The sequence below is a fragment of the Salarias fasciatus genome, chromosome 20 (genome assembly GCF_902148845.1).
Source record: "Salarias fasciatus chromosome 20, fSalaFa1.1, whole genome shotgun sequence".
NCBI lineage: Eukaryota > Metazoa > Chordata > Actinopteri > Blenniiformes > Blenniidae > Salarias > Salarias fasciatus.
The window spans coordinates 31715919-31740228 of record NC_043764.1 but is presented as its reverse complement, the minus strand read 5'-3'; the positions used below and the strand labels follow the sequence as shown (position 1 = coordinate 31740228).

The 24310-nt window shown below is 52.3% G+C and overlaps 1 protein-coding gene across 2 annotated transcripts in view; it reads left to right on the top strand.

The window, feature by feature from the left end:
* Positions 1-24124, top strand: part of lamb2 (laminin, beta 2 (laminin S)) — a 33705-nt gene extending 9581 nt beyond the window's left edge. The window contains exons 3-36 of one of the 2 annotated variants that reach the window (XM_030119804.1): positions 676-845; positions 926-1061; positions 2931-3004; positions 3313-3501; positions 3913-3976; positions 5199-5401; positions 5485-5605; positions 5696-5884; positions 5966-6145; positions 7870-7982; positions 9177-9256; positions 11772-11907; positions 12033-12191; positions 12268-12395; positions 12470-12602; positions 12686-12878; positions 13946-14089; positions 14201-14432; positions 14513-14682; positions 15776-15811; positions 17314-17538; positions 17620-17837; positions 17931-18027; positions 18562-18743; positions 18823-19013; positions 19100-19284; positions 19371-19612; positions 19853-20056; positions 20128-20272; positions 20349-20556; positions 20633-20774; positions 20904-21080; positions 21158-21317; positions 23177-24124. In XM_030119804.1, coding sequence (XP_029975664.1) covers positions 676-845; positions 926-1061; positions 2931-3004; positions 3313-3501; positions 3913-3976; positions 5199-5401; positions 5485-5605; positions 5696-5884; positions 5966-6145; positions 7870-7982; positions 9177-9256; positions 11772-11907; positions 12033-12191; positions 12268-12395; positions 12470-12602; positions 12686-12878; positions 13946-14089; positions 14201-14432; positions 14513-14682; positions 15776-15811; positions 17314-17538; positions 17620-17837; positions 17931-18027; positions 18562-18743; positions 18823-19013; positions 19100-19284; positions 19371-19612; positions 19853-20056; positions 20128-20272; positions 20349-20556; positions 20633-20774; positions 20904-21080; positions 21158-21317; positions 23177-23313 — 5363 coding nt within the window. In that variant the 3' untranslated portion in view covers positions 23314-24124. The remainder of the gene's footprint in view (positions 1-675; positions 846-925; positions 1062-2930; positions 3005-3312; positions 3502-3912; positions 3977-5198; positions 5402-5484; positions 5606-5695; positions 5885-5965; positions 6146-7869; positions 7983-9176; positions 9257-11771; positions 11908-12032; positions 12192-12267; positions 12396-12469; positions 12603-12685; positions 12879-13945; positions 14090-14200; positions 14433-14512; positions 14683-15775; positions 15812-17313; positions 17539-17619; positions 17838-17930; positions 18028-18561; positions 18744-18822; positions 19014-19099; positions 19285-19370; positions 19613-19852; positions 20057-20127; positions 20273-20348; positions 20557-20632; positions 20775-20903; positions 21081-21157; positions 21318-23176) is intronic. The other variant, XM_030119805.1, reaches the window with a different exon arrangement.
* The last annotated feature ends 186 nt before the right edge of the window (positions 24125-24310 follow it).

Sequence of the window (24310 nt, the reverse complement as noted above, 5' to 3'; positions counted from 1 at the left end):
CGTACTGTGCATGGCGTGGCGCCCTAAACAAAGCTTTCAGTTCAGAGGTCAACAAAACTACCAAAACATTCATCTCTGTAATATGCTCGAAAGAAGTCCAGAGGCGTTTGGCAGCGTGAGGATGTTTATTCCAAGAGCAGGGATCGAAACGCGTTAGGACCGGCACTTGAAAAAACACACACACAACTACACTGCGGCTTCCGTAGCTCCCGCTTACGACACACCACCGCCTAGACATGCAGACATAGACATCTAGATGTAGGTCTCTAGATACGCGTGCACTTCTTAACTGCGCCGAGTAGTAAATTCAAATGGAACGTATATCTGTATCTATGACAATCTCCACACCGGGCTGTGGTGGAGGACAGGCTGAGCGGACCGTGATGAAATATTGGTGAAACTAATGAGTTTTTGGATGATTAAAGCCGTTTAGGAGCGGCATTACCGATGCCCAGTCTGCTGAACGTATACGGATGTCCGCCGCTCAATTTTGGATCTAAATTTCTCCCGAAGCTCTGTTCGGATCAGAAAAGCCTTCTGGGTGAGGAGATTGTTCTACTTCATTCAACAAACAACGTGAAAACTGTTTAAACCGAAGTTATCCTTTAAGTCAAGAGGACTCTGCCCCCCCCTGACTCTTTCCCTCTCCCTCTGACGCCCCTCTGGTCTCTCTAGCGGCCGCCGCCGCCGCCGTCCAGGAGCCGGACCACAGCTACGGCTGCGCCCACGGCAGCTGCTACCCGGCGACCGGAGACCTGCTGGTGGGACGGGAGAAGAACCTGAAGGCCTCGTCCACCTGCGGGATGAGGAGGAAGGAGCCCTACTGCATCGTCAGCCACCTGCAGGTCAGGTTGTGTGTGTGTGCGTGTGTCTGAAACATGGGTGTCACGCCCACATTTTTGACCTTTGACCTGCTCGTCTCCAGGATGAGAAGAAGTGCTTCGACTGCGACTCCAGGCGACCGTACGACCCGGTGTACAACACCATCAACCACCGGATCGAGAACGTCATCACCACCTTCAAACCCCACCGGAAGAAGTCGTGGTGGCAGTCGGAGAACGGTGAGGAGCCGCGGACGCTCGCCTCAGTCCAGCACATCGCAAGCTGCTCCTCCTCCCGCCGCTTACAGGCGTGATAACAGCGTCACTGCAGCAGGACGGGATTCCATCACGTCACCTGTACACCGATTAGAGCTGTAGATGGTAACGTGGCTGTTCCAGCGACTGAGCTGCTGCAGAGCTGCTGTCTCTCTGTTCTGACTCTTCTCCTCAGTCACATGGTGCTTCCCTGAAGAAGACTCATGTTTACCGGGAGAGACGCAGTGAATCGTTCCTAAACTAAACTAATTCAGTCCACCTCAAAGAAGAATGACGGGGTCTTGTTAAATAAATCATGCGCTGAAATTCCTTCCTCCTATAGCAGGAGTTCACCCCCCCACCCCCCCTCCCCCTCCTCACAGAGCTGCAACCACATAGAACACAACCAAACCCTGAGACTATACATAAAGCAGTCATTTCAAAATAAAAGCATTGAGCTTTGCTTTCTATTGCCAAAACAAAAGTACAAAACAAAGATAGTATTATTGTATTTTCAAATTAAGACGACCTAGAGGTGGAAATGTGTGGAGCACAACGAGTGTGGTTACACAGTGTTTTTAAATCAGAATTGGTTTATTCTCAATTGATCAATTCAGAATTATATTCTGAGACCTTTGGATAATCAATTACATGTTGCATAATTGGGTTTTTACCTGGGAAAAATTAAGGATTAAATTCTCTTTAACTCTGGAGACTGTGAAGCGTTCTGATTGGACAAGGTGGCCGTGATATAGTGACGTCTGCAGGAAGTAAAGAAAGCATGTTGGCGGTGATTTTTCTCTCTTTTTTTCTGGATTAACTTTGATGGAACAGCTTTAAAATGTCCTCATTGTTCTGCTCTTTTCATTACATCTATTTCTTCTAAAGCTCCATTAAATAAATCGTCTCCGTACGAGTCGAACTGGCGTGGGGCAGGCGGTGTGGACAGGGAGCCCGTCTCATCCGGACCACAGAGCTCTGATTGTCTGGACTCCTGAAGGGCCGCAGCTGTTTCCGAGGCCACATGTCTGGATGCAGATGTTGAAAACACACTGTCTGATCCACTGCTGCTGCTGTGCTGCAGTGGTTTACCCTTCCCCCGCTCTCTTTCAGCCGACAGCGCCGCTCGTCCACAGTGACACCGACCTGGCCTTTGATGAGTTTTTACTGTGCTCTGATGTTTATTTGTCCTTCTTCTGTTGCTAACTCCAGCTGGTGGCTTTAAACTGGTCTCTATCAAGGCCCGGTGTGAACACAGATAATGTCAGGCTCTCTGCCACAGCTGTCCTCTGTCCACTGCTGTCCTCTGTCCACTGCTGTCCTCTGTCCACAGCTCTCCTCTGTCCACAGCTGTCCTCTGTCCACAGCTGTCCTCTGTCCACTGCTGTCCTCTGTCCACTGCTGTCCTCTGTCCACTGCTGTCCTCTGTCCACTGCTGTCCTCTGTCCACTGCTAGTTTTCCACATGATTCTCAGCTGCTGTCAGTTTTCTTTTTCGAGCGTTCCTGTGGTTTGTCGTGGGCTTGTAATGTGTCGGGTTGTCAGAGCCAGACGTGGCCTTTATGCTCTGTTTGGCAGAAATAGGAAAAGTCGTCTTGGCACATAAACTGGGTGTAAAAGAGAGAAGAAGAGTGAAAGTGTTCCCGGGATGTCCAGGAGGTTTCCGTCTCTCCTGCCAACACTGGATGTGTTTTCCTGTCGGGAGTCGTTTGTGTCTTCACTGGCTGCCGATCGCAGCCGCTCTGCATCGTCCGTCTCACACACTCCGTGACAGAGATGGAAAATAACGCCTGTTAGACAGCAGTCAACAGCTCAAACCGAACATTTCTCCCTGTTCTTCTCTCCTCCTCTCCAGGGAAGTCAGACGTCTTCATCCAGCTGGACCTGGAGGCGGAGTTTCATTTCACTCACCTGATCATGACGTTCAAGGTGAGAAGACAGACAGACGGGAAGACCCTGGACCATCCCCTGAAGTCCAAACATTAGAAACTCTTTCCATTTAGAGGTTTACCCTGGACCAATTCATTTAGATTATTTTCATGGGACGTGCTGAACGACTGGTTGAGGACTTGAATTTCAAAGTAAGGGACTTCAGTACTGAGACTTGTGACTCAGAGAGCAGGGACCTGGTCCATCATGGACAGCGTTCAGACCGGTAAATACCAGCTGAGGGCCTCTTGTGTGTGTGTTGGGCCTCCTGAATCCCCGTTAAAGAGATGTCTCCACTCCGTCGGCAGACTTTCCGCCCGGCAGCCATGCTGATTGAACGCTCGGCCGACTTCGGCAGAACGTGGAACATCTACCGTTATTTCTCCCACGACTGCGCCGGGGCCTTTCCCGGAGTGTCCCAGGGTCCTCTGAGGAACATCAACGACGTGATCTGTGAGTCCCGGTACTCGGACATCGAGCCTTCGACCGAGGGAGAGGTGAGTTTATCCGAGGCGTTAAAGGCAGAACGAAACGAGAAAACAGGCTTCACTGGAAGCAGAACCGTTCCGCCGCTGGTTTGTGAGCGTGGGCTCAGACTCCCGGTTTTTCCAGGCTTCTGTCCAGCAGCGCTGAAGAGACAGAAACCAGAGATCAGTTGGAGGGAAGCAGTGCAGGACGCTTCTCCAGCAGAGCGTCTTCTGAGCCGGCTGATAAACTCCGCGTTATCAGGGCTGCTCGGTCTCTGAGAGACGGCGGGAAAACTTACCGCTTCCAGACCTGCAGCTGGAGAACAGAAACAACAAAGTGTTCTCCTCCCCTCATTAAGTCACTGCTTTGTGAAGAAGTTGCTTGACTGATTGAAGGTAGCCAGTGGACATTAAAGCCCGTCTGTGTGTTTTCTGGTCCAGGTCATCTACAGAGTGCTGGATCCGGCCATCAGGATCAACGACCCCTACAGCCCCAACATCCAAAGTAGGTCTCTCCCCAGTCACCGGCATCACACACATCTCTCTGTTTCGCTAGTCTCGGACCTGGAAGGAAGTGTGTTTGCTAGTAGAGAACTCATATTATCCATCTGTGAAATGTCCAGATCACACAGATCAAGCCTCCCGGTGACAGACTCTCCAGAGTCTTCACCCTTCACGGTTCCCTCCATTAGAAAGACTCAGTCCGATGGAGGACTCAGAGCTGAGAGCGCTCCCTTAAAGTTCCTCTGCTTCTTCACATGACAGCACTGTACCAGGCCTTATTCTGGAAACTTCAACACAAACACCAACAAACCAGCGCCAGGCTTTGGTCCGGGTTTTAATCCATTAGCAGCTCAGACTGAACGCTCCAGTCGTCGCTCAGCTGTGACTGGACGGAGGCGGAGGAGGACGTGGAGACGTGAAGCAGCTGTTCCTCGCCCTCATGTTTAGCCTGGCAGCACATGAGAGCTTTTCCCAGAAACCCTCACTGGCTCTCCGCGGCCGCTTCGCCCCGTTGTTGAACGTCTCAGTGGAGCAGGCCAGCGAGGCGACCTCTGACCCCTCGCAGCTGAACCGGTCAGCGGAGCGCTGAGGGAAGACCTTCCGGTTTCAGCCTCCGGCTCGACTGCTCTGGTCTGCCGACAGAGTGTCTGCAGTGTGTCAGAGAGGGATTCTGTTACAGCTGAGTGTGTGTGTGTGAGTGTGTGAACAGTATAAATAGTTTTGTTTGGCATCTGGGGAGATTCCATGTTTCATAATCAGACTTTACACCAGCGGATGTTTTATTCCATTTTTATCTTTTTTGAGCATTTTTAGCTGTTTTTCACCTTGTTTTGATATTTTGATTTCTCTGGTGGTTTAAGCTGTTTTAATCTTTTCAGCCAACAGAACTCTTTTTCTTTTTTCAACCTTTTTTGCTATTCTTTAACCATTAAAATGTTTTTTTCAACTTTTTGGCTGTTTTGTTATTTAACTTTTCCAGTCTGATCTACTAGAGTCACTTTTTCAGCTGATAAAATAGTAAATTTGAACTATTTTCCCTTTTTAACCTCTGACTTGCTACGTCCTCTCCACACCGCCGTCCATTACTGTCAGTCATCTCAGCTGTTACTCAGCGGTCCATCCCTCCCCCCTGTCCGCTGCTCGCTCTTCTATTGTCTCGCTGTTAGAAACCACAGGAAATGACTATCGGAGCTTCACTGTCGATCTCTTCCTCTTCCTCTCAGACCAGCTGAAGATCACCAACTTACGAGTGAACTTCACCAAGCTGCACACGCTGGGAGACAACCTGCTGGACCCCCGAGCCGAGATCAAGGAGAAGTACTACTACGCCATCTACGAGCTGGTGGTCCGCGGGAACTGCTTCTGCTACGGCCACGCCTCCGAGTGCGCCCCCATCGCCGGCATCAGGGACGACATCGAGGGGATGGTGAGGCGGGGGGCGGAGCTCAGGTCGGTATTCCAGAGGGACGGCTCCGGCTCACCTTCACACACACTCCCGTCTGCTCCAAGGTTCACGGCAGGTGTGTGTGCAACCACAACACCAAGGGCTTGAACTGTGAGCAGTGTGAGGACTTCTACAACGACCTGCCCTGGAGGCCGGCCAAGGGGCGGGACACCAACTCCTGCAAGAGTGAGTGAGGGGGGCGTGGCCGACCGGCTCTTCCTCCTGGTCCGTCTCCAGCGGAGCGCCGTCCGCTGATCTCTCCGACTCTCCTTCCAGAGTGCGACTGTAACGGCCACTCCTCGCAGTGCCACTTCGACATGGCGGTGTACCTGTCCACGGGGAACGTCAGCGGAGGGGTGTGTGACGACTGTCAGCACAACACCATGGGCCGGAACTGTGAGGCGTGCCGACCGTTCTACTACAGAGACCCCTTCAAGGACGTCCGGGACCCGCACGCCTGCGTCGGTCAGCCCCGCCCCCTCCTCTGGCGTCTGGTTCTGGGAGCGTGGATGTGTTTCTGATGTTTCCTCCTCGTCTATCGTCCAGCCTGCGACTGCGACCCGGACGGCTCTCAGAGCGGCGGGATGTGTGACGACCGCACCGATCCGGCGCTGGGCCTGGTGGCGGGGCAGTGCCGCTGCAAGGCCCACGTGGAGGGAGCGCGCTGCGACCGCTGCCGGACCGGCTTCTTCGGCCTGAGCGCCGACAACCCGCAGGGCTGCCAGCGTGAGTGTCCTGACCAACACACCTGATAACACACCTGACCAACACACCTGATAACACACCTGACCAACACACCTGACCAACACACCTGATAACACACCTGATAACACACCTGACCAGCACACCTGACCAACACACCTGATAACACACCTGACCAGCACACCTGATAACACACCTGATAACACACCTGACCAACACACCTGATAACACACCTGACCAACACACCTGACCAACACACCTGATAACACACCTGATAACACACCTGACCAGCACACCTGATAACACACCTGATAACACACCTGACCAACACACCTGATAACACACCTGATAACACACCTGATAACACACCTGACCAGCACACCTGATAACACACCTGACCAGCACACCTGACCAACACACCTGATAACACACCTGACCAGCACACCTGACCAGCACACCTGATAACACACCTGATAACACACCTGACCAGCACACCTGATAACACACCTGACCAACACACCTGATAACACACCTGACCAGCACACCTGATAACACACCTGACCAGCACACCTGACCAACACACCTGATAACACACCTGACCAGCACACCTGACCAGAACACCTGATAACACACCTGATAACACACCTGACCAGCACACCTGATAACACAACTGACCAGCACACCTGACCAACACACCTGATAACACACCTGACCAGCACACCTGATAACACACCTGACCAACACACCTGACCAACACACCTGATAACACACCTGACTAGCACACCTGACCAGCACACCTGATAACACACCTGATAACACACCTGACCAGCACACCTGATAACACCACTGGTCAAGACACCTGACCAACACACCTGAAACACTTCTGATAACACACCTAATCTCTCAGTATCCATGGAATCTTTATTACCTTCGACCTCAATCTTATCCTAATGATACTTTTCACTCTTAATATTATTTCATTTATACTTTTTTTAATCTTTGCTATTTCAGCGATTCCTTTTTCACTCTTAATTGTATTTTATTTTCACTTTTTTACTTTCAATGGTATTTTATGTAAACATTTTGATTCTTTATGAGACTTTTACTGGTACTTTTAACTTGAAACTTAAATTTTAGTGATGCTTTTTCACTCTTAACGGTATTTTAATGAGACGTTTTGATTCTTTATGAGACTTCATTGATACTTTTAAACTAGTTACCTTCTCCAGCAGAGACACTTTGTGTTTTGGTTTTAACGGATTTGTAACAGTTGCCATTAGTGTGTATATTCTGCATGAGAAAAGCTTTCCCAGCACTCTGGAGCACACATTCAGTGTATTGATGACCTCTTTAACCCAACAGGGCCGATTCTGCATCGCTTAACAAGTCAATAATTCAGCCTGCTCTTCTGACGTTCACAATATAAAAAGGCATTTTGAGATGAAATTTAATGCATGCATAATAAAAAACTAAAGTGTTACGGATGACTAAAGTAACAAGCTGTAAGGAATTAATTATCAGAGCAATTCTCCCAATGTGACGACAGAGTTTTCTGCTTTTATTGAGTAAAACTTTCTATATGTGATCCTATAAACCAAGTCAGAAACTTTTGTTTCTTTACCAGTGATTCAGCAGGAGGAGCTCTCTGTGAATGAGCCGTATTGCCCCTCTCCTGCCTCTTCCTGCCCCCCCCCCCCCCCCCCCCCCCCCCCCCATTGCCCCTCCCCTGTCTGATCCCCCCCCCCCAGCCTGCCGCTGTGACCCCAGGGGGACGGTGACCGGCAGCTCCCAGTGCGACCCCGTCAGTGGAGACTGCTTCTGCAAGCGTCTGGTCACCGGGCGGAGCTGTGACCAGTGTCTGGTAAGACGTCACTGAAAGCACTAACCCCAAACACCCGGTTCGATTCTAGGGTTTCAGACAGCAGCATGTCAGCGCCCTGTGGCGGAGAGCGCTTCCCTCTGTGCCGCTGCATGCTGGGACGTCAGGCTGAGGGTGGAGACACTGATCAGGAGGTCCAGGGAGGTGGTGGAGGTGTTGCGGAGAGTTCTGCGGGAGTCAGCGCTTCCTGTTTCACTCCTCCACCCCCTCCACCCACTGCACCACCACTCTTAAGTCACTAATTCACTCAGTGAAACTTGGAGTCGAGTTCATTGATGCAGAGCATCTTATAAATAAATAATCTTAAACAGCTGTAAATGCTGACTGCGGCATAACCTCCACTCAGTTGTTCCCTCATTGTGATTGTCTTTATCAGACTTACAGTCAGTAAAGCCCTGAAACGTTTGACCTCAGTCACTCATTCTCCCTTGTTCCTTTAAATCTTTCCGGCAGCTTCAGACACTTTCCATCCTATGTTTGGAGTTAAAGATGATCCATATCATTACTGGAGTCAAGCAGCCCCTCACTTCCTGTGTCGGCTTTCATTTTCTGAACGGTGCTTGTGACGCTCGTCTTCCCCCGGTTCTCCTCCCGGCCTGTCAGGTGTCCATCAGCTTCCTGTTATAATTCAACCTCTGCTCCCCGAACCCCGCTCAGCCGGGAATAGTGCCGGCAGGAATGTGCGCTCCTGCAGAGGTCATGTTTCCACATTTAGCCCCCGGATTGGGGACGGGCCGGTTACAGCAGGCCTAAAATGGTCAGAGCTGGCCTCAGTCCCAAAGTGATCCTCTTGTCTCATCAGCCTCATTTTAGAAACACTGATGTTAAAGAGCGGAAATAAAAAAATAAAAACCTGACTGTTTCTCTACAGTAGTCTGACAGACGGGTGAGAAAGAACAGAAAGACGATGCGTCTGTAGCAATAACAGAAAAACCCCAAAACCAGCAGAGGAGAAAAACATCAGTCTTAACTTTAAGAAATCAAGTGAAAGCGCTGATGGAGAAATAACCGACCGTCCACGCGTCAGCTCTTTCTGACGGAAGAGTAATGATGGGCTGAAGCCGTGAATGTTGTTTTATTGGATTAGAGGGCTGGATGGGGCTCATTACAGTGGAAGTTCCCTCCAGTCTGCCGTGTGGTTTCTGCCTGTCGTCATCTCCCGCTGTCTGCCTGCAGCCGGAGCACTGGGCGCTCAGCCACGACCTGAACGGCTGCAGAGGCTGCGACTGCGACGTCGGAGGAGCCCTGGACAACCAGTGAGTGCTGCAGCGCTGCCGGGACAGCCAGCACGCCCAGCTCAGAGAGCACTACCAACGACAACGGTTCTTCACTACCAAACACAGCAGTCTGATTACAGGCTCACAATTTCTCTTTCCTGTAGAGACAGAAGATCAAGCAGGGTGTTTAGAACTCCTCAGAAGCACAGAATTGTCCAGTGATCATTTAAACCCCTTTGCAATTATGATCCAAACACCAGCCAGACAACACTTCATCTAGCCAAATTGAGCTTGAAGGCTGGCCTGAACCCAAAACAGTCCTAAACACTTCAGAACAGCCCAGACAACAGCTGGAAAGAACATGGCACAAAGGGCTTTTGTGAGTCCCAACACACTGAGTCTGCTTTCAGAGGTCTCACATAGACTTAACCATCAGATGCCAACGGAAATGAAGGAAATACTGATCTATGAGCAGAAAATAGAACTGATTCTCCCCATGGGGGAGGAACTGCAGTGTTGCTCATTTACAGTTAACTGTCAGGAATAGCTTCAACCAGCAACTGTTCAGATCAGGAAATACAAGCTGGTGAAAATTCAGGGAGTTTGATTGGACTCCTCGATCTGCAGCTGTTTATTTACACCAGTCAAAAACATCCAGAGGAACACATCTAACTAACAGTCAGAAACCAGTCCAACCAACAGTCAGAAACCAGTCCAACCAACAGTCTGAAACCAGTCCAACCAACAGTCAGAAACCAGTCCAACCAACAGTCTGAAACCAGTCCAACCAACAGTCAGAAACCAGTCCAACCAACAGTCTGAAACCAGTCCAACCAACAGTCTGAAACCAGTCCAACCAACAGTCAGAAACCAGTCCAACCAACAGTCTAAAACCAGTCCAACCAACAGTCAGAAACCAGTCCAACCAACATTCTGAAACCAGTCCAACCAACAGTCAGAAACCAGTCCAACCAACAGTCTAAAACCAGTCCAACCAACAGTCAGAAACCAGTCCAACCAACATTCTGAAACCAGTCCAACCAACAGTCAGAAATCAGTCCAACCAACAGTCAGAAACCAGTCCAACCAACAGTCTGAAACCAGTCCAACCAACATTCTGAAACCAGTCCAATCAACAGTCAGAAACCAGTCCAACCAACAGTCAGAAACCAGTCCAACCAACAGTCAGAAACCAGTCCAACCAACAGTCAGAAACCAGTCCAACCAAAAGTCTGAAACCAGTCCAACCAACAGTCAGAAACCAGTCCAACCAACATTCTGAAACCAGTCCAACCAACAGTCAGAAACCAGTCCAACCAACAGTCTAAAACCAGTCCAACCAACAGTCAGAAACCAGTCCAACCAACATTCTGAAACCAGTCCAACCAACAGTCAGAAACCAGTCCAACCAACAGTCTAAAACCAGTCCAACCAACAGTCAGAAACCAGTCCAACCAACATTCTGAAACCAGTCCAACCAACAGTCAGAAATCAGTCCAACCAACAGTCTGAAACCAGTCCAACCAACAGTCTGAAACCAGTCCAACCAACAGTCAGAAACCAGTCCAACCAACAGTCTGAAACCAGTCCAACCAACAGTCAGAAACCAGTCCAACCAACAGTCAGAAACCAGTCCAACCAACAGTCTCAAACCAGTCCATCTATCAGTCAGAAACCAGTCCAACCAACATTCTGAAACCAGTCCAACCAACAGTCAGAAACCAGTCCAACCAACATTCTGAAACCAGTCCAACCAACAGTCAGAAACCAGTCCAACCAACAGTCTGAAACCACTCCAACAGTCAGAAACCAGTCCAACCAACAGTCTGAAACCAGTCCAACCAACAGTCTCAAACCAGTCCATCTATCAGTCAGAAACCAGTCCAAACAACAGTCGTAAACCAGTCCGATCATATGAAGTCAGTTTTAGAAACCAAAGAAGTTGAAGAACCAGCCTAATCGTTGTGTGAAAGCAGTGCACCATCAGTCTTGATGCGTCGCTAATTTTCTGAAATGAAGAAGAAAAACAGTCGTGAAGCAGCTGAGAACTTCCTCTTCAGCAGGATGAAGCCAGTCAGGAAACTCGGTCCAAGCCACTTGCAAAATAAGACTCACTTAAAGGTATAATGGACGATGTTTTAGCCAATGGATGGCGTGATGCGAGTGTCAACTATTGGTCCTCCGACATGTCAATCACGCTGGAGAAATGCTTGCATCACGCCGTCAGCGCGCTCGCAGGAGCAGCAGAGCAGGTAGGATGGTCTGGCGTATGCGCGTTTTCAAAAAGCGAGTAACTTACGTTTGGCTTCGACTTTTTCGAGAAAATCGTCCATTATACCTTTAAGATGAGGGACAGAATAAAGTTCTAAAGTCCTGACGTGTTTAAAGTTGATGTATCTCTTAAAAACCAACCAGAGAAAGAAAAGATTACTGATAAGACCGCCCTGCAGATTTCCTGTTACTGAAGCACCAGATGTTACAGCTGTGTGTGTGTGTGTGTGTGTGTGTGTGTGTGTGTGTGTGTGTGTGTGTGTGTGTGTGTGTGTGTGTATAGGTGCTCCATGGAGAGCGGACAGTGTCACTGCCGCAGCCACATGCACGGGCGCCAGTGCACCCAGGTGGAGTCTGGGTACTTCTTCATGGCTCTGGATCACTTCCTGTATGAGGCCGAGTCGGCTCAGCTGGGTCAGGTGAGGCTGCGGGTCATCACCCTGCAGGGGGCTGACGACAGGCGTTCACCTGTGTGTGTGTGTGTGTGTGTGTGTGTGTGTGTGTGTGTGTGTGTGTGTGTGTGTGTGTGTGTGTGCGTGTGCAGGGCTGCAGTGTGGAGACCCGGGAGCAGGTGCCGGGCCGCCCTGCGTCCTGGACCGGGGTGGGTTTCTCGCGGGTTCTGGAGGGCGGCGCCCTGGAGTTCCTGATCGGCAACGTGCCGTACTCCATGGAGTACGACCTGCTGCTGCGCTACGAGTCGCAGGTCTGAGTGTGTGTCCGCTCCTCGGGGGATCCGGGCGTGACCCCGAACCTGGACTGACGCGCCGGCTGTCCTGCAGATGCCCCGGGACTGGGAGGAGGTGCGGGTGACGGTGGTGCGGCCGGGGCCCATCCCCACCAGCAGCCCCTGTGGGAACACCATCCCGGCGGACGACCGGCTGACGGTGTCTCTGCCCGCCGGAGCCAGGTGAGTCCGGGTGTAGCGGGCGTGGCGGCGCGCGCCGTGCACGCCGTGCCGCCTGCTGACTGCCGCCGTTGCAGGTTCGTGGTGCTCCCTCAGCCCGTGTGCCTGGAGAGGGCCGTGACCTACACCCTGCGCCTGGAGTTCAGCCGCTACCAGGACGCCAACAGCGTCCTCAACGGAGCCGCCAACGCCGTCCTGCTGGTCGACTCTGTGAGGGAGCCCTCCTCTTCTGACGCCGTCCCCTCAGGGAGCGCTTCTCCTGCTCTTCATCCTCCTCCTCCTCCTCCTCCCAGATCGCGCTCATGCCTCGCCACTCCTCCATGGAGATCTTCAACGCCGGGGATCCGGCCTCCAACAGCAGGAAGCAGACGTACGAGCGGTACCGCTGCCACGACGGGGCCAAGAGCGTGGCCCGGCCGCAGATGAGCGACACCTGCGCCAAGCTCATCGCCAGCATGTCGGCCATCATCAACGACGGCGCGCTGCGTGAGTACAGCCGACGCTTTCCGCCGCACCGGCCTTCTGTCCACTCGTGATTCTGTTCCCTTCGTCACGATAAGAGAGTTTATTTCTGTATTCCTTCCATACAGCTCTGTCTCTCTGTTTCTTACTCTGTCAGTTAAAAGCAGTGAAGATGAAGGTTTCTCTGTTGTGACATCTAGTGGTCACCTGTGGTATTTACTGCTGCACAGCAGCCAAGCAGCCGAGGAGAGAGCAGAGGTCATTTCAGAAACAACATGTCTAATTGATCATTTTCTGATTAATCATAGAATGGGGACATGAACTGGTACTGACAGGGATCATTCTCTAGAATCGTGGCTTTACACCAGGGGTGTTCAACCTGTGGCTCTGGAGCCATATGTGGCTCTTCAGTCCCTCTGTAGTGGCTCTACGAAGCCTTCACAACATGAACGTGAATCAACATTTAAGTTTTTATTATACTGGCACGCCACAGTGCTCTTCAAAATTATTAGTGGTTTGAAACGGATTAAAAAAAAAGTGCATGTAAAATTGGGAAAAATAGCTAAAACCACAAGTAATGGGGAGAAAAAAAAACAGAATGGCTTAAAAAAAACCTGAATTGTTGAGAATATCTGAAAGAAGAAAAAATGTATGTTGGGGAAAAAAGCATGCAAGACGACTTAAAAAGAGGTAAAATGGTTAAAACGCTTTAAAAGGGGAGCAAAACCGTTGAAATCAGGTACCAGATTAATTTAGATATAGAAAAATGTTCATTATTCTGAACCATAGTTTAAACTTCATAAATACTACATCATAAGATATAGTTTTTGCATCAACACTGCATATTTAGGAAACTTCATGAGCCTCATTTCAAAGGTTAAACGTGTTTGCGGCTCCAGAACAACCTGACTTGGTGGAAAGTCACAAAAATGGCTGTTTTGGTCCTAAAGGTTGAAGAACTCTGCTTTACACTAATGAAACACTGCAAAGCTGCAGACAGCGATACTGTCTCAGACACACACACACACACACACACACACACTGTGTTGGCCCTCGGCCCTGAAGCGCTCCTCCCTCTGTGTCCCGTCCAGAGTGCAGCTGCGACCCCCAGGGCTCCGTCAGCTCGCTGTGCGATGTGCGGGGGGGTCAGTGTCGCTGCAGGAACAACGTGATTGGCCGGCGCTGTGACCAGTGCGCTCCGGGAACGTACGGCTTCGGCCCGTCCGGCTGCGTGGGTGAGAAACCGTCACACACACTCAGGGTTCAGTTCAGTGTGCGGACATTGTTCAACATGCTTCATGACCCTCGTCTGCCCCCCCCCCCCCCCCCCCCCCCGTCTCGTCCAGCCTGCGGCTGCAGCCTGGAGGGCTCGGCGTCCCGGCTGTGCGACCACGCCAGCGGGCAGTGCCAGTGCCGCCCCGGGGCGTTCGGCCAGCGCTGCGACGGCTGCCAGGGCGGCCACTGGGGCTTCCCCAGCTGCCGGCCCTGCCAGTGCAACGGCCACGCCGAGCGGTGCGACCAGAGGACCGGCGCCTGCATCGGCTGCAGGGACAACACCGGGGGCGACAAGTGTGACCGGTGAGGCCGCCGGCGCACCCAGATTCAGATGGACCGGGGACCGGGTTCAGCCATTTGACCCTTTGGTGTTCTTGTTCTAGGTGTGCCGATGGTTACTATGGTAACCCCATGTTGGGCACGGTGTCCGGCGGGCAGTGCCGTCCGTGCCCCTGCCCCGAGGGACCCAACAGCGGACGCCACTTCGCTGCATCCTGTTACCAGGACAACCGGAACAGGCAGATCGTCTGCAACTGCAACCAGGGCTACACAGGTACTGCCTGCGCCCGCCGGCTCGCCGTCCTGCTGCTGTGAGGAGGTGTCTCATCTCTGGTCCTGCTGGTTTTCCTGAGCGGCCATGCAGCTCTGCTCAGGCTGGAGGGGAAGGAGGGGTGGAAGACAGGCAGGATCCTGAGAAACCCGGTCTGGAGACCTGGACAAGTCCTGAAAGGAGACTAGTGATGTGTTTCCACTGGTGCTGGACTCTACTTCACTCTACTCTATTCTATTCTCGTCTACTCCACTATACTCTTCTCTGATTTACTCTATTTTACTCTACTCCACTCCACTCTGATTTACTCTACTCTACTCTACTCTACTCTACTCTACTCTACTCTACTCTACTTGCTGTTTGGAGCCCTGCTTTGATCAGAGTTCCGTCAGTAGAAACCTCCCCCCTCGACGCCACGTCATTCTGCCGTTCCACTCTTTGATGCGACTGAACCCGGGCCCACCAAACCGCCTGGACCACGCCAAGCAATTACAATAGCTGCTCGGTTGGTGGCGCTGTTGCCTGAAACGGACACTGACCAGAGAGGAAGTGAAGCCTGACAGAGAGGAAACGCAGCTCACTGATTGGTCGGGACTGAAAGCGGGACCCCGGCGGCCAGAGGCTAGTCACGAACACCCGCGGTCTGGAGTCATCTGACCAGATATGGATGACCGCCCCACGTCTGACCGGCAGACATTTGGACCCTCTCTGTACATGTCTGATTCTTCTGACTCCTGCTGCTCCAGCTGCTCGAAAGTCCACTTTCAAGTGAACCGAGATCCACGATCCAAACAAGGGGACTTGTTTGATTTCACTTATGACCAGAACAGGACTTTCTCAGAAAGTCCCTGAAGAGGACTGTGGTCCAGATCAAACAGGACTGAAAGTCGCTGAGACCCTTATTGACGAGCTCCCTCGCCCATTATCAGATCGAAGCCTCCATCGTGACAGCAAACAGGCTCTTCTGGTGTGTTTTAATGAGCAGTAGATGTAGTTCTTCTTCTTCTTCTTCTTCTGTCCTCTGTGATAAAGGTCCGGTGAGGTAAGAAGGATTAACCTGTGTCGTTTCCTCCTTCCTCCTTTATCACTGGCACAGGGATTGTTAAACGCTCCGGGGCGACCATTTTTAAGCGTGAGTAACGTTGGTTGACACACCCCCCCCCCCCCCCCCCCCCCCCCTCCCCCCCTCCCCTCCCCTCCTCTGTATTTCACCTCTGACCCTCTACCAGCCCCCCCCCACCGGTCCTGCCCCGCATGGCTTCGGCAGCCCCCCATCGGCGGCGCTCTGCCGCCGTGCACTCCAGTCAGACCTGGCTCAAACCGTGCAAAGCAGCCAAATGGCTGGGAGACTACATTTGAACCAGGCCTGGTTTCACGTCCCTGATAGAAGAACCTGACCCAGAATCAGCGGGTTTTCTGCTTCTGTTAGAATCTGGACAAAAACTGGACAAAAAAAGAAAAAAAGAAAGGCTGTGGAGGAGTGAGTCTGGGTCAGCTTCTGCCTCTTGTGTTTGGAGAAAAGTTTAACGGTGAATGAATTAATGTTGAGAGGCGCTCAGCAGTTTCTCCTTCCAGTCAGCGTCTCTTTAACTTTTCCCTTCATGTTTTATTAAGTGAAGCACAGCAGCTGCACATCTTCACTGATGGAACCATTTCCTCCTTTCATTTTCATATTACACAGGACACTCATGCTCTTATTTTGGCAGTTTCCACTCAGTTCATCATCTCTGTGAAGCTTTCTAAAGCAACCCCTGGCTGTATGGGCTCGCTGCCTTCTCGCTAACTACATGGTTTGTTTGGAAATAAAACATCAAGAGGCTGAAATGTTGCACTGAGTCAGACGGCAGCAGGTTCTGCGGGTATTAGGGCCAGACGAGGGGTGATTGATCAGACTGTGTTCTGATTTTCAAGCCTTTTTCTAATCAGAGGCTCCACTGCCCCTCAACCAGAACCAGACTGAGTCAGTCCCACAGCGGGGGGGGGGGGGGGGGGGGGGGGGGGGGGGTCGCAGTCAGCTCCTGCTGACTCGGCTCTGAGGCCACAACACAAGGAGGCTAGCAAGACGCGCAGCTCGCCGCTAACACTGAACATGGAAGCTGTGAGAAGGAAGACTGAATGTTTCTATGCAAAATACACACTCCTCACGGTTACACACACTCCAAACATTTCACAGATACTACTTGTACTGCAGGTGTGAAAATCATCATGGACATATCACATATCACACACAAATCCCAGAAAACGCGTTTATTATTACAGACCCACTAATATCATTAGAGACGTACAGATTTCAGTAGGAACACATAAATTAGAACATACACAAATCTATACGTATAATAATGACAACATTCATGACAGAACACATGTAAAATAACTCCAACTACACACTAAACAGTGTCTACTGAGACGTTTGCTGAAGCAGGGAGCTCAGAGGCAGGGTGAAACAGGGAGAACATGCAAACCGAGCACAGATCTGACCCCCTGAACCCGGCAGCGCTAACCACGTGTGCCCCCTCCTCATCCCCGTGGCTCGGTGCCACTTCCTGTCTCACTCAGGAATGCCTGTGTGCTGCGGCTCCACTCTCAAACCGGCTGTCTCTGTGCTTCTTTGTTCCTGGTTTCTTGTGTTTTCAGGTGCCAGGTGTGAGGAATGCGCCCCAGGTTACTATGGAAACCCGTCCCAGCCGGGCGGGCGCTGCCAGCCGTGCCAGTGCAACAACAACATCGACATGTCGGACATGGACGCCTGCGACCGGCAGACCGGGGAGTGCAGGAAATGCCTTTACAACACCGAGGGCCCCGGATGCGGCACCTGCAGGAGCGGCTACTTCGGAGACGCCTCCAGACGCAACTGCAGGAGTGAGTAACGCCGGAGGCGCGCCGCGGCGGCGGCGCCGTTCTCCAGACGCGTCACGGCGGTTCGCTTTCCCCCCTGCCCAGAGTGCACGTGCAACTTCCTGGGCACGGACCGCAGCCAGTGCCTGGAGCGGGAGGACTGCGTGTGCCAGCGCTCCTCCGGCCAGTGCCAGTGCCTGCCCAACGTGGTGGGCCTGACCTGCGACCACTGCGCCCCCAACCACTGGAACCTGGCCGGCGGCAGGGGCTGCCAGGCCTGCGGCTGCGACCCCAACAACTCGGTCACGTCGTCCTGTAACGAGGTAGGATCCGACCCCAGACCCGGGATCCGGCCCCTGAGGCCCCCTCCAGGGCCCGGGTGTAGACCTGACCTGCTGTGTTCCTCTGCGCTGCAGTTCAGCGGGCAGTGCCAGTGTCGTGACGGCTTCGGAGGGAAGACCTGCACAGACTGCCAGGAGAACTACTGGGGAGACCCCCGGACGCAGTGCAGAGGTCTCAGACACTCTCATCCCAGCAACAGCGGCAACAACAGTAGTGTGCGGCCGACAGTAGTGTGTGTAGTGAGACTCAGAAAAACACACATCTGTCTCTGAGGAGGCACGTGAACCCTGAAAACAGCGGCGGTGGTGCTGATAAAGACTGTCTAGACTGGCAGCAGATCCCTTTCATGTGATCATTCGCTTCCGTGAATCGGCAACCAGTGAAGCTGGTGTCAAATTACAGCCATTTGAGGCTGCGCGTACAGGCTCACTGCTAAAGACGCTAAAGGGGGTTTCATTGAGGAGGTGCTGTTTAAAAAGTTGCACACAAAAGCACCAAAATAAGACGACAAAGTACATTTGGATAGGAATCATCTCTTCAGTTTGCTTCATCACTACATCTGTAAGATCAGATATGTGTGAGTTTTCAGGCATGACAGGGTACAGATTAGCGTTACGAGCTTAGAGCTCCTGGATTCTCCACTAGAGGGGATGAGCATGTCCCCCGTGGCTCCCTGTTCACCGCCTCCCCCCGTTTCCCTTCCAGCCTGCGACTGTGACTGGCGCGGGATCGAGACGTCTCAGTGCGACCGGGTGACCGGCCACTGCGTCTGCCAGCAGGGGGTGTCGGGCGTGCGCTGCGATCAGTGCGCCAGAGGCTTCTCCGGCCAGTTCCCCCACTGCCAGCCCTGCCACCAGTGCTTCGGGGACTGGGACCGCATCGTGCAGGTGCGGAGGACCGACGCGTCGGCAGAGACCCCCGCGCAGTGTGTTGGCGTGACCGATGTTATTTCTGTGTGACTGTCAGGACCTGGCCGTGCGAACCAAGACCCTGGCAGAGCGGGCCCATGAGATCCAGACCACCGGGCTCACTGGACCCTACGAGAAGGCCTTCAGAGACCTGGAGGAGAAACTGGCTCAGGCTCAGGGGATCGTCAACGCCCGCAATGCTACCGCTACCGCCGTCGCTACGCTAATGGAGCTCATTGAAGATCTGAGGTGAAGCTCTGGATTTCACCTGTCGTCCAGGAAGATATAAAAGAGATTCTTTGTGTCCTAAAAATGTGCCGTAACGTATTTGACAGAACCCAGATTGGAGAAACCACAGACAACCTGAACCGTCTGGAGGGAGACTTAACTATCGTCCAGGACAGCAACTCTGAGGCCAGCAAGGAGCTGAGCGCTCTGGAGAGAGAGGCCAAAGAGCTGAACCTCACCTCAGAGCAGCTCCACCAGCAGCTGGACGTCCTCAAGAACTCCAACTTCCTGGGTGAGGACGGAGAGGCGGCCGCCACGCCATGTCAGCAGCCGGCGCTTCAGATCCTGATTCCTGGAAATGTTCCTCTGTGCTTTCAGGGGCTTACGACAGCATCCGGAGCTCCTACAACCGGTCTGGAGACGCAGAGAGGCGGGCCAACGAGTCGACCGTCACCCGGCCCAGCACGGTCAGCCAGTCCGCCGACACCCGCCGCCGCACGGAGCGCCTCATCGCCGCCAAGAAGGACGACTTCAACCGCAAGAACGCCGCCAACAAGCGAGCCCTGGGAGACCTGAGCACCAGAGCTCAGGGTCTGGACATGAAGAAGATCAACGAGAAGGTCCGTCCTGGTCTCTGACCTGTCGGTCTGACATCCACCACCTCTCCCCAGCCGTCCAAAAGACACTAGATTACTAAATCCACTGTACAGGTTTACTGTCATGCTGGGACCCCTTTCAAAATAAGATGATATTCATCGACAACACATTCCCCCATCATTCCCAGGGTGTGATGATGAATCGATAGCTCCCCTTCAGATCAATAGCTGTAATGGAAATGAACGTGTCCATTCTGCCACCAGGTCTGCGGCGCCCCGGGTGATGCCCCCTGTGGAGAGAGCCCCTGCGGCGGCGCCGGTTGCCGTGACGACGAAGGAAACCGTCACTGCGGAGGGCTGAACTGCAACGGCGCCGTGGCGATGGCGGACTCCGCGCTGGAGAAGGCCAAACACGCAGAGAAGGAGCTGAGCAAAGCCATGGGGGAGGTGGAGGGACTGTTCACCAAGGTACGGAGCGGGACTGCTCCCGTGGCGGTCACGGGCGGCGGGGGTTGACGATATTCTGGCCTTCCATTCAGGTGGCGGAGGCCAAGACCAAGGCGGAGGAGGCCAAAGGTAAAGCCCAGGCGGCTCTGGATAAAGCCACCGCCACCAGGAACAAGGTGGAGCGCTCCAACAACGACCTGAGAGACCTCATCAAGCAGATCCGGGAGTTCCTGACCCGTGAGTCTCTCTCAAAGCCTCACGCTGCCGCCGCCGCCGCCGCCGCCGAAATGTCTGACTCTGGTCTCCGTCTCAGAGGAGGGAGCCGACCCGGACAGCATCGAGGCGGTGGCCAACCGCGTGCTGGAGCTCTCCATCCCGGCGTCGCCGCTGCAGATCCGACACCTGGCCGACGAGATCAAGGATCGGGTCCGCAGCCTCTCCAACGTGGACGCCATCCTGCAGCAGACGCAGGACGACGTCCACCGGGCGGAGCGGCTGCTGCTGGACGCCAAGAGGGCCAGGTAGAGCGTCCGGGGCCGGAGTCCAGACGCTCGCTTTCTGGCATCTCACCTCCCGCCGCGCTCTGCTGTCGTTCAGGCACCGTGCCGAGGGGGTGAGGACCACGGCCGAGACCGTCAAACAGGCCCTGGTGGACGCAAAGACGGCTCAGACGTCTGCGGAGAAAGCCATCGCCAAGGCCAAGGCCGACATCGGGGAGACGGAGAACCGACTGGCAGAGGTCACACACGGCAGAACGAACACGCACGCTGCGTATCGTTGACTGCTTTAACGTCCGTCTGTCTGGAGACAAAATGAAAACAGCAGAACAGAGGAGAGAGACAGCAGCTCTGCCACTGTTCACCCACAGATCGAATCGGAGACGTCCAACAGCGAGAAGGAGCTGAGTGACGCCATGGGCCGCCTCGACACTCTAGGGCGCGAGATCAACGCCTTGAAGACCAAACGGGCCAACAACAGCATGGCGGCGGCCCGCGCCGAGGAGACCGCCACCATGGCGCGAGACAAGGCCAACGAGGCCAAGCAGGTGTGTGTGGGCCGCCCTCCGTCACACACCCGCCACCAGAGGTCTGTTTCGTCACGCCGGGTGTCGTTCCGCCTCAGATCCTGGACGGACAGCTGACGGACAAATACCACGAGGTGCAGCAGCGGGTCGACACCAAGGCCAGGGCCGTGCAGGACGCCAAGAAGAAGGCCGAGAGTCTGAGGGACGAAGCCAAGGACCTGCTGAGAGACGCTCAGGACAAGCTGCAGAGGCTGGCAGGTACGGCCCTTCAGCTGAGCTCAAGACGTGAGCGATGGAGGAGGTCGAACACGGCGTTTGAAAGATTTAACAATGTTTGATTTTTAAATCTTATAAAGGTTTAGTTTTGTTGGATTCTAAACAAATATATTTAGGAAAGTTTGGTTCTCATACCTCCAGTCAATCACCATAATGTCGGACTCACTGTTTTAATTATTCGATTCATATTTCTTCTAGTCTCTCTATAGCCGTATGGCACTCTGTGGATGAAAAATGCTCCAATAATTTCATTTGATGTGATTTGATACAGCTGCTACATTAAACTAAAAAAACCTCCTTACAGTACTTTCCACATGAAGTCCATAGAAATGGTTAAAACCAATTCATGAGTCAACCACAGAACAGAGAGCAACAAGCTTTAAAATAAAGCAGTGAACTAATGTTCTGTCATGATCTGTTTCAAAGGTTTCCACGATAATCACTGCATGTCTTTGGAATTATTATTATTATTATTACTATTATTATTATTATTTTTTTTATTATTATTATTATCATCATTCTGTTTCTGTTCCTGCCTGGCCCAGTGACAGACACTTATCCAAACTAACCCCAACATGCTGGGCATCGGGCCCCGATGGCCACCAGAGGGCCCCCAAGAGCGTGCACAGTTGGATTCTGTCTGCTTCCGTTGTTTCTGCTGAGAGGAGCTTTTCCAATCTCAAATTGATATGAAATGTAAAAAAAAAAGAAGAACAAACTACCTCAGTCCATCAGTGTTTGAGGAAAGATTCAGTGGACTTTCAGTTTTAGCAGTTATAACAAACCAGGCCAAGAGACAGATTACCAGGACTATATGGGCGATTTTCCTCCAGAAAAGCTGGAAAGCAAAGATTGTGAGAAGATGGAGGCAGTTGACAGGAAGAGGAGAACATCAGGTCCAAATACCGGCTCTGTTCTTCAGTCTCGACCTCAGGGAGCCCAGAGTGTGACCCTGAATGAGTTTAATAATCATTCTCTTCTTGGAAAATGATCCGCCCCCTCTGAGAAGATCCTGGGTGTTGGATGGTGAGTGGTGTTGGGCAAGTTACTTAAAAGTTACTGGTTACTTCTTCAAAAAAGTACTTCAGTTTGGAACTGAGTTACAATATTGTAAAAGTAACTGATTACTAGCCAAAGTAACTATTGCATTACATTAAAAAAGGAAAAGTGTTTCATTATGTCAGAGAACGTGGATCTCCTCCTAATGGAACTTGAAGACGCACGTTCAGTTATTGATTATAAGCTGAAATTATGATAATGAAATAAATGGGCTCTGGACAGAATAAATTAAACACAGGAAACACGACATGAGTCTACATGATCCACGTGTTGCTGTGACAACATGAGACAAGACACCAAACAGTTTTCATTTGGAACTGTCGATAGCATTTCTACATTTGTAAAAGAAGAATAAAACACAATAGATGTATGTTAATAGATGTCTGTACTCCCTTTTAAAAGCTGCTTCTCTACCTGCTCTAATGATCAGACGCTGCAAGCTCCGCCCCTTTCCTGTGACGGCAGACTGATCGCCACAGGAGACCTTGAGCTGAATGACTGAGTTGCTAACCTGCAGGTTACTACTGCTGATCTCAGCGTTTACTGCCGTAGTGCTCATGAGCAGGAGCAGCATTTCAGAACAGCTGCATTTCCCCACAGTTGAAACGTTCTCTAAAGTTCCGCTCTGAGAGCTGTTCTCAAAACAGGCGTCGTCATTCACACCGGTGTCAGTGTGTCTGTGAGGGAGTGGAGAGTCCGGATGCTTGAGCCACCTGACCCCCCCCACCCCCCACCCCCACCCCCACCCCCACCCCCCACCCCCCACCTCCTGCCTCCCACAGAGCTGGAGAAGAGCTACGAGGAGAACCAGAGGAGGCTGGAGGGCAAGGCTCGACAGCTGGACGGCCTGGAGGACAAGATGAGAGGAATCCTCAACGACATCAACAAACAGATCCAGATCTACAACACCTGCCAGTAGCTCCGCCCACGCAGAGCTCCACCCTCCGCCCCGCCGCTCTCTACAGGCGGAGAGCTCCCCCCTCCACCCCATCACTCTCTACAGGCGGAGAGCTCCCCCCTCCACCCCATCACTCTCTACAGGCGGAGAGCTCCCCCCTCCACCCCATCACTCTCTACAGGCGGAGAGCTCCCCCCTCCGCCCCGTCGCTCTCTACAGGCGGAGAGCTGTGTGTGAATGGGTTTGCTGTCACATAACCGTGTAAATGAGTTGGATTCCACTGGTTGTATTTAACGTTTATCTTATGCACGTCATTTTCTTGCGTTTATTTGGAAAAGAATCCAGAATGTGTGTGTTTGAATCTGCGTTTCAGGTCTTTTAAAACAGAAAACTGAAGTCAAAACTGCACAGATGTGGAAGAAGGAGACATCGTCCAGACAAAGCAGAGCAGGTTTCTTCAAGTGATGTTTGAATACGAACATTTCAGTGACGGAGGTGGCTGTGTGATGTGCCTGCACCCTTTTTAAAAGCTTTAGTGTGTTTTCTGTGTTGTGTAAGGACTGTGTGTGTGTTAACGTGTTGATGAGCAGTGGAAGCCGAGGCAGCTTCACCTTGAGCTCTCATTTCTGTTCAAACAAGCCAAAGCAGCTCCTGAACCAAAGAAGCAGGCTGATGGAGGAGTGTGTTCTCCACTGCACCGCTGCGAGGAGTGTGTGTGACCGGCCGCCAGCTGCCAGGAGTGTGTGTGACCGGCCGCCAGCTGCCAGGAGTGTGTGTGACCGGCCGCCAGCTGCCAAACCAGACCTGTACAGCTTTACTCCACACTCTGTGAATAAAGGCTACACAGTCATTCAGCGTCTGTGTCTCAGTCCGTGAAGGAGGAACACACACACACACACACACACACACACACACACACACACACACACACACACCTGCAATCCAGCTCACACACACCTTTGTAGACTGGAGGAGAACATGGAAATCCCCAGAAAAACGGGACCTCAGGGACCAGATG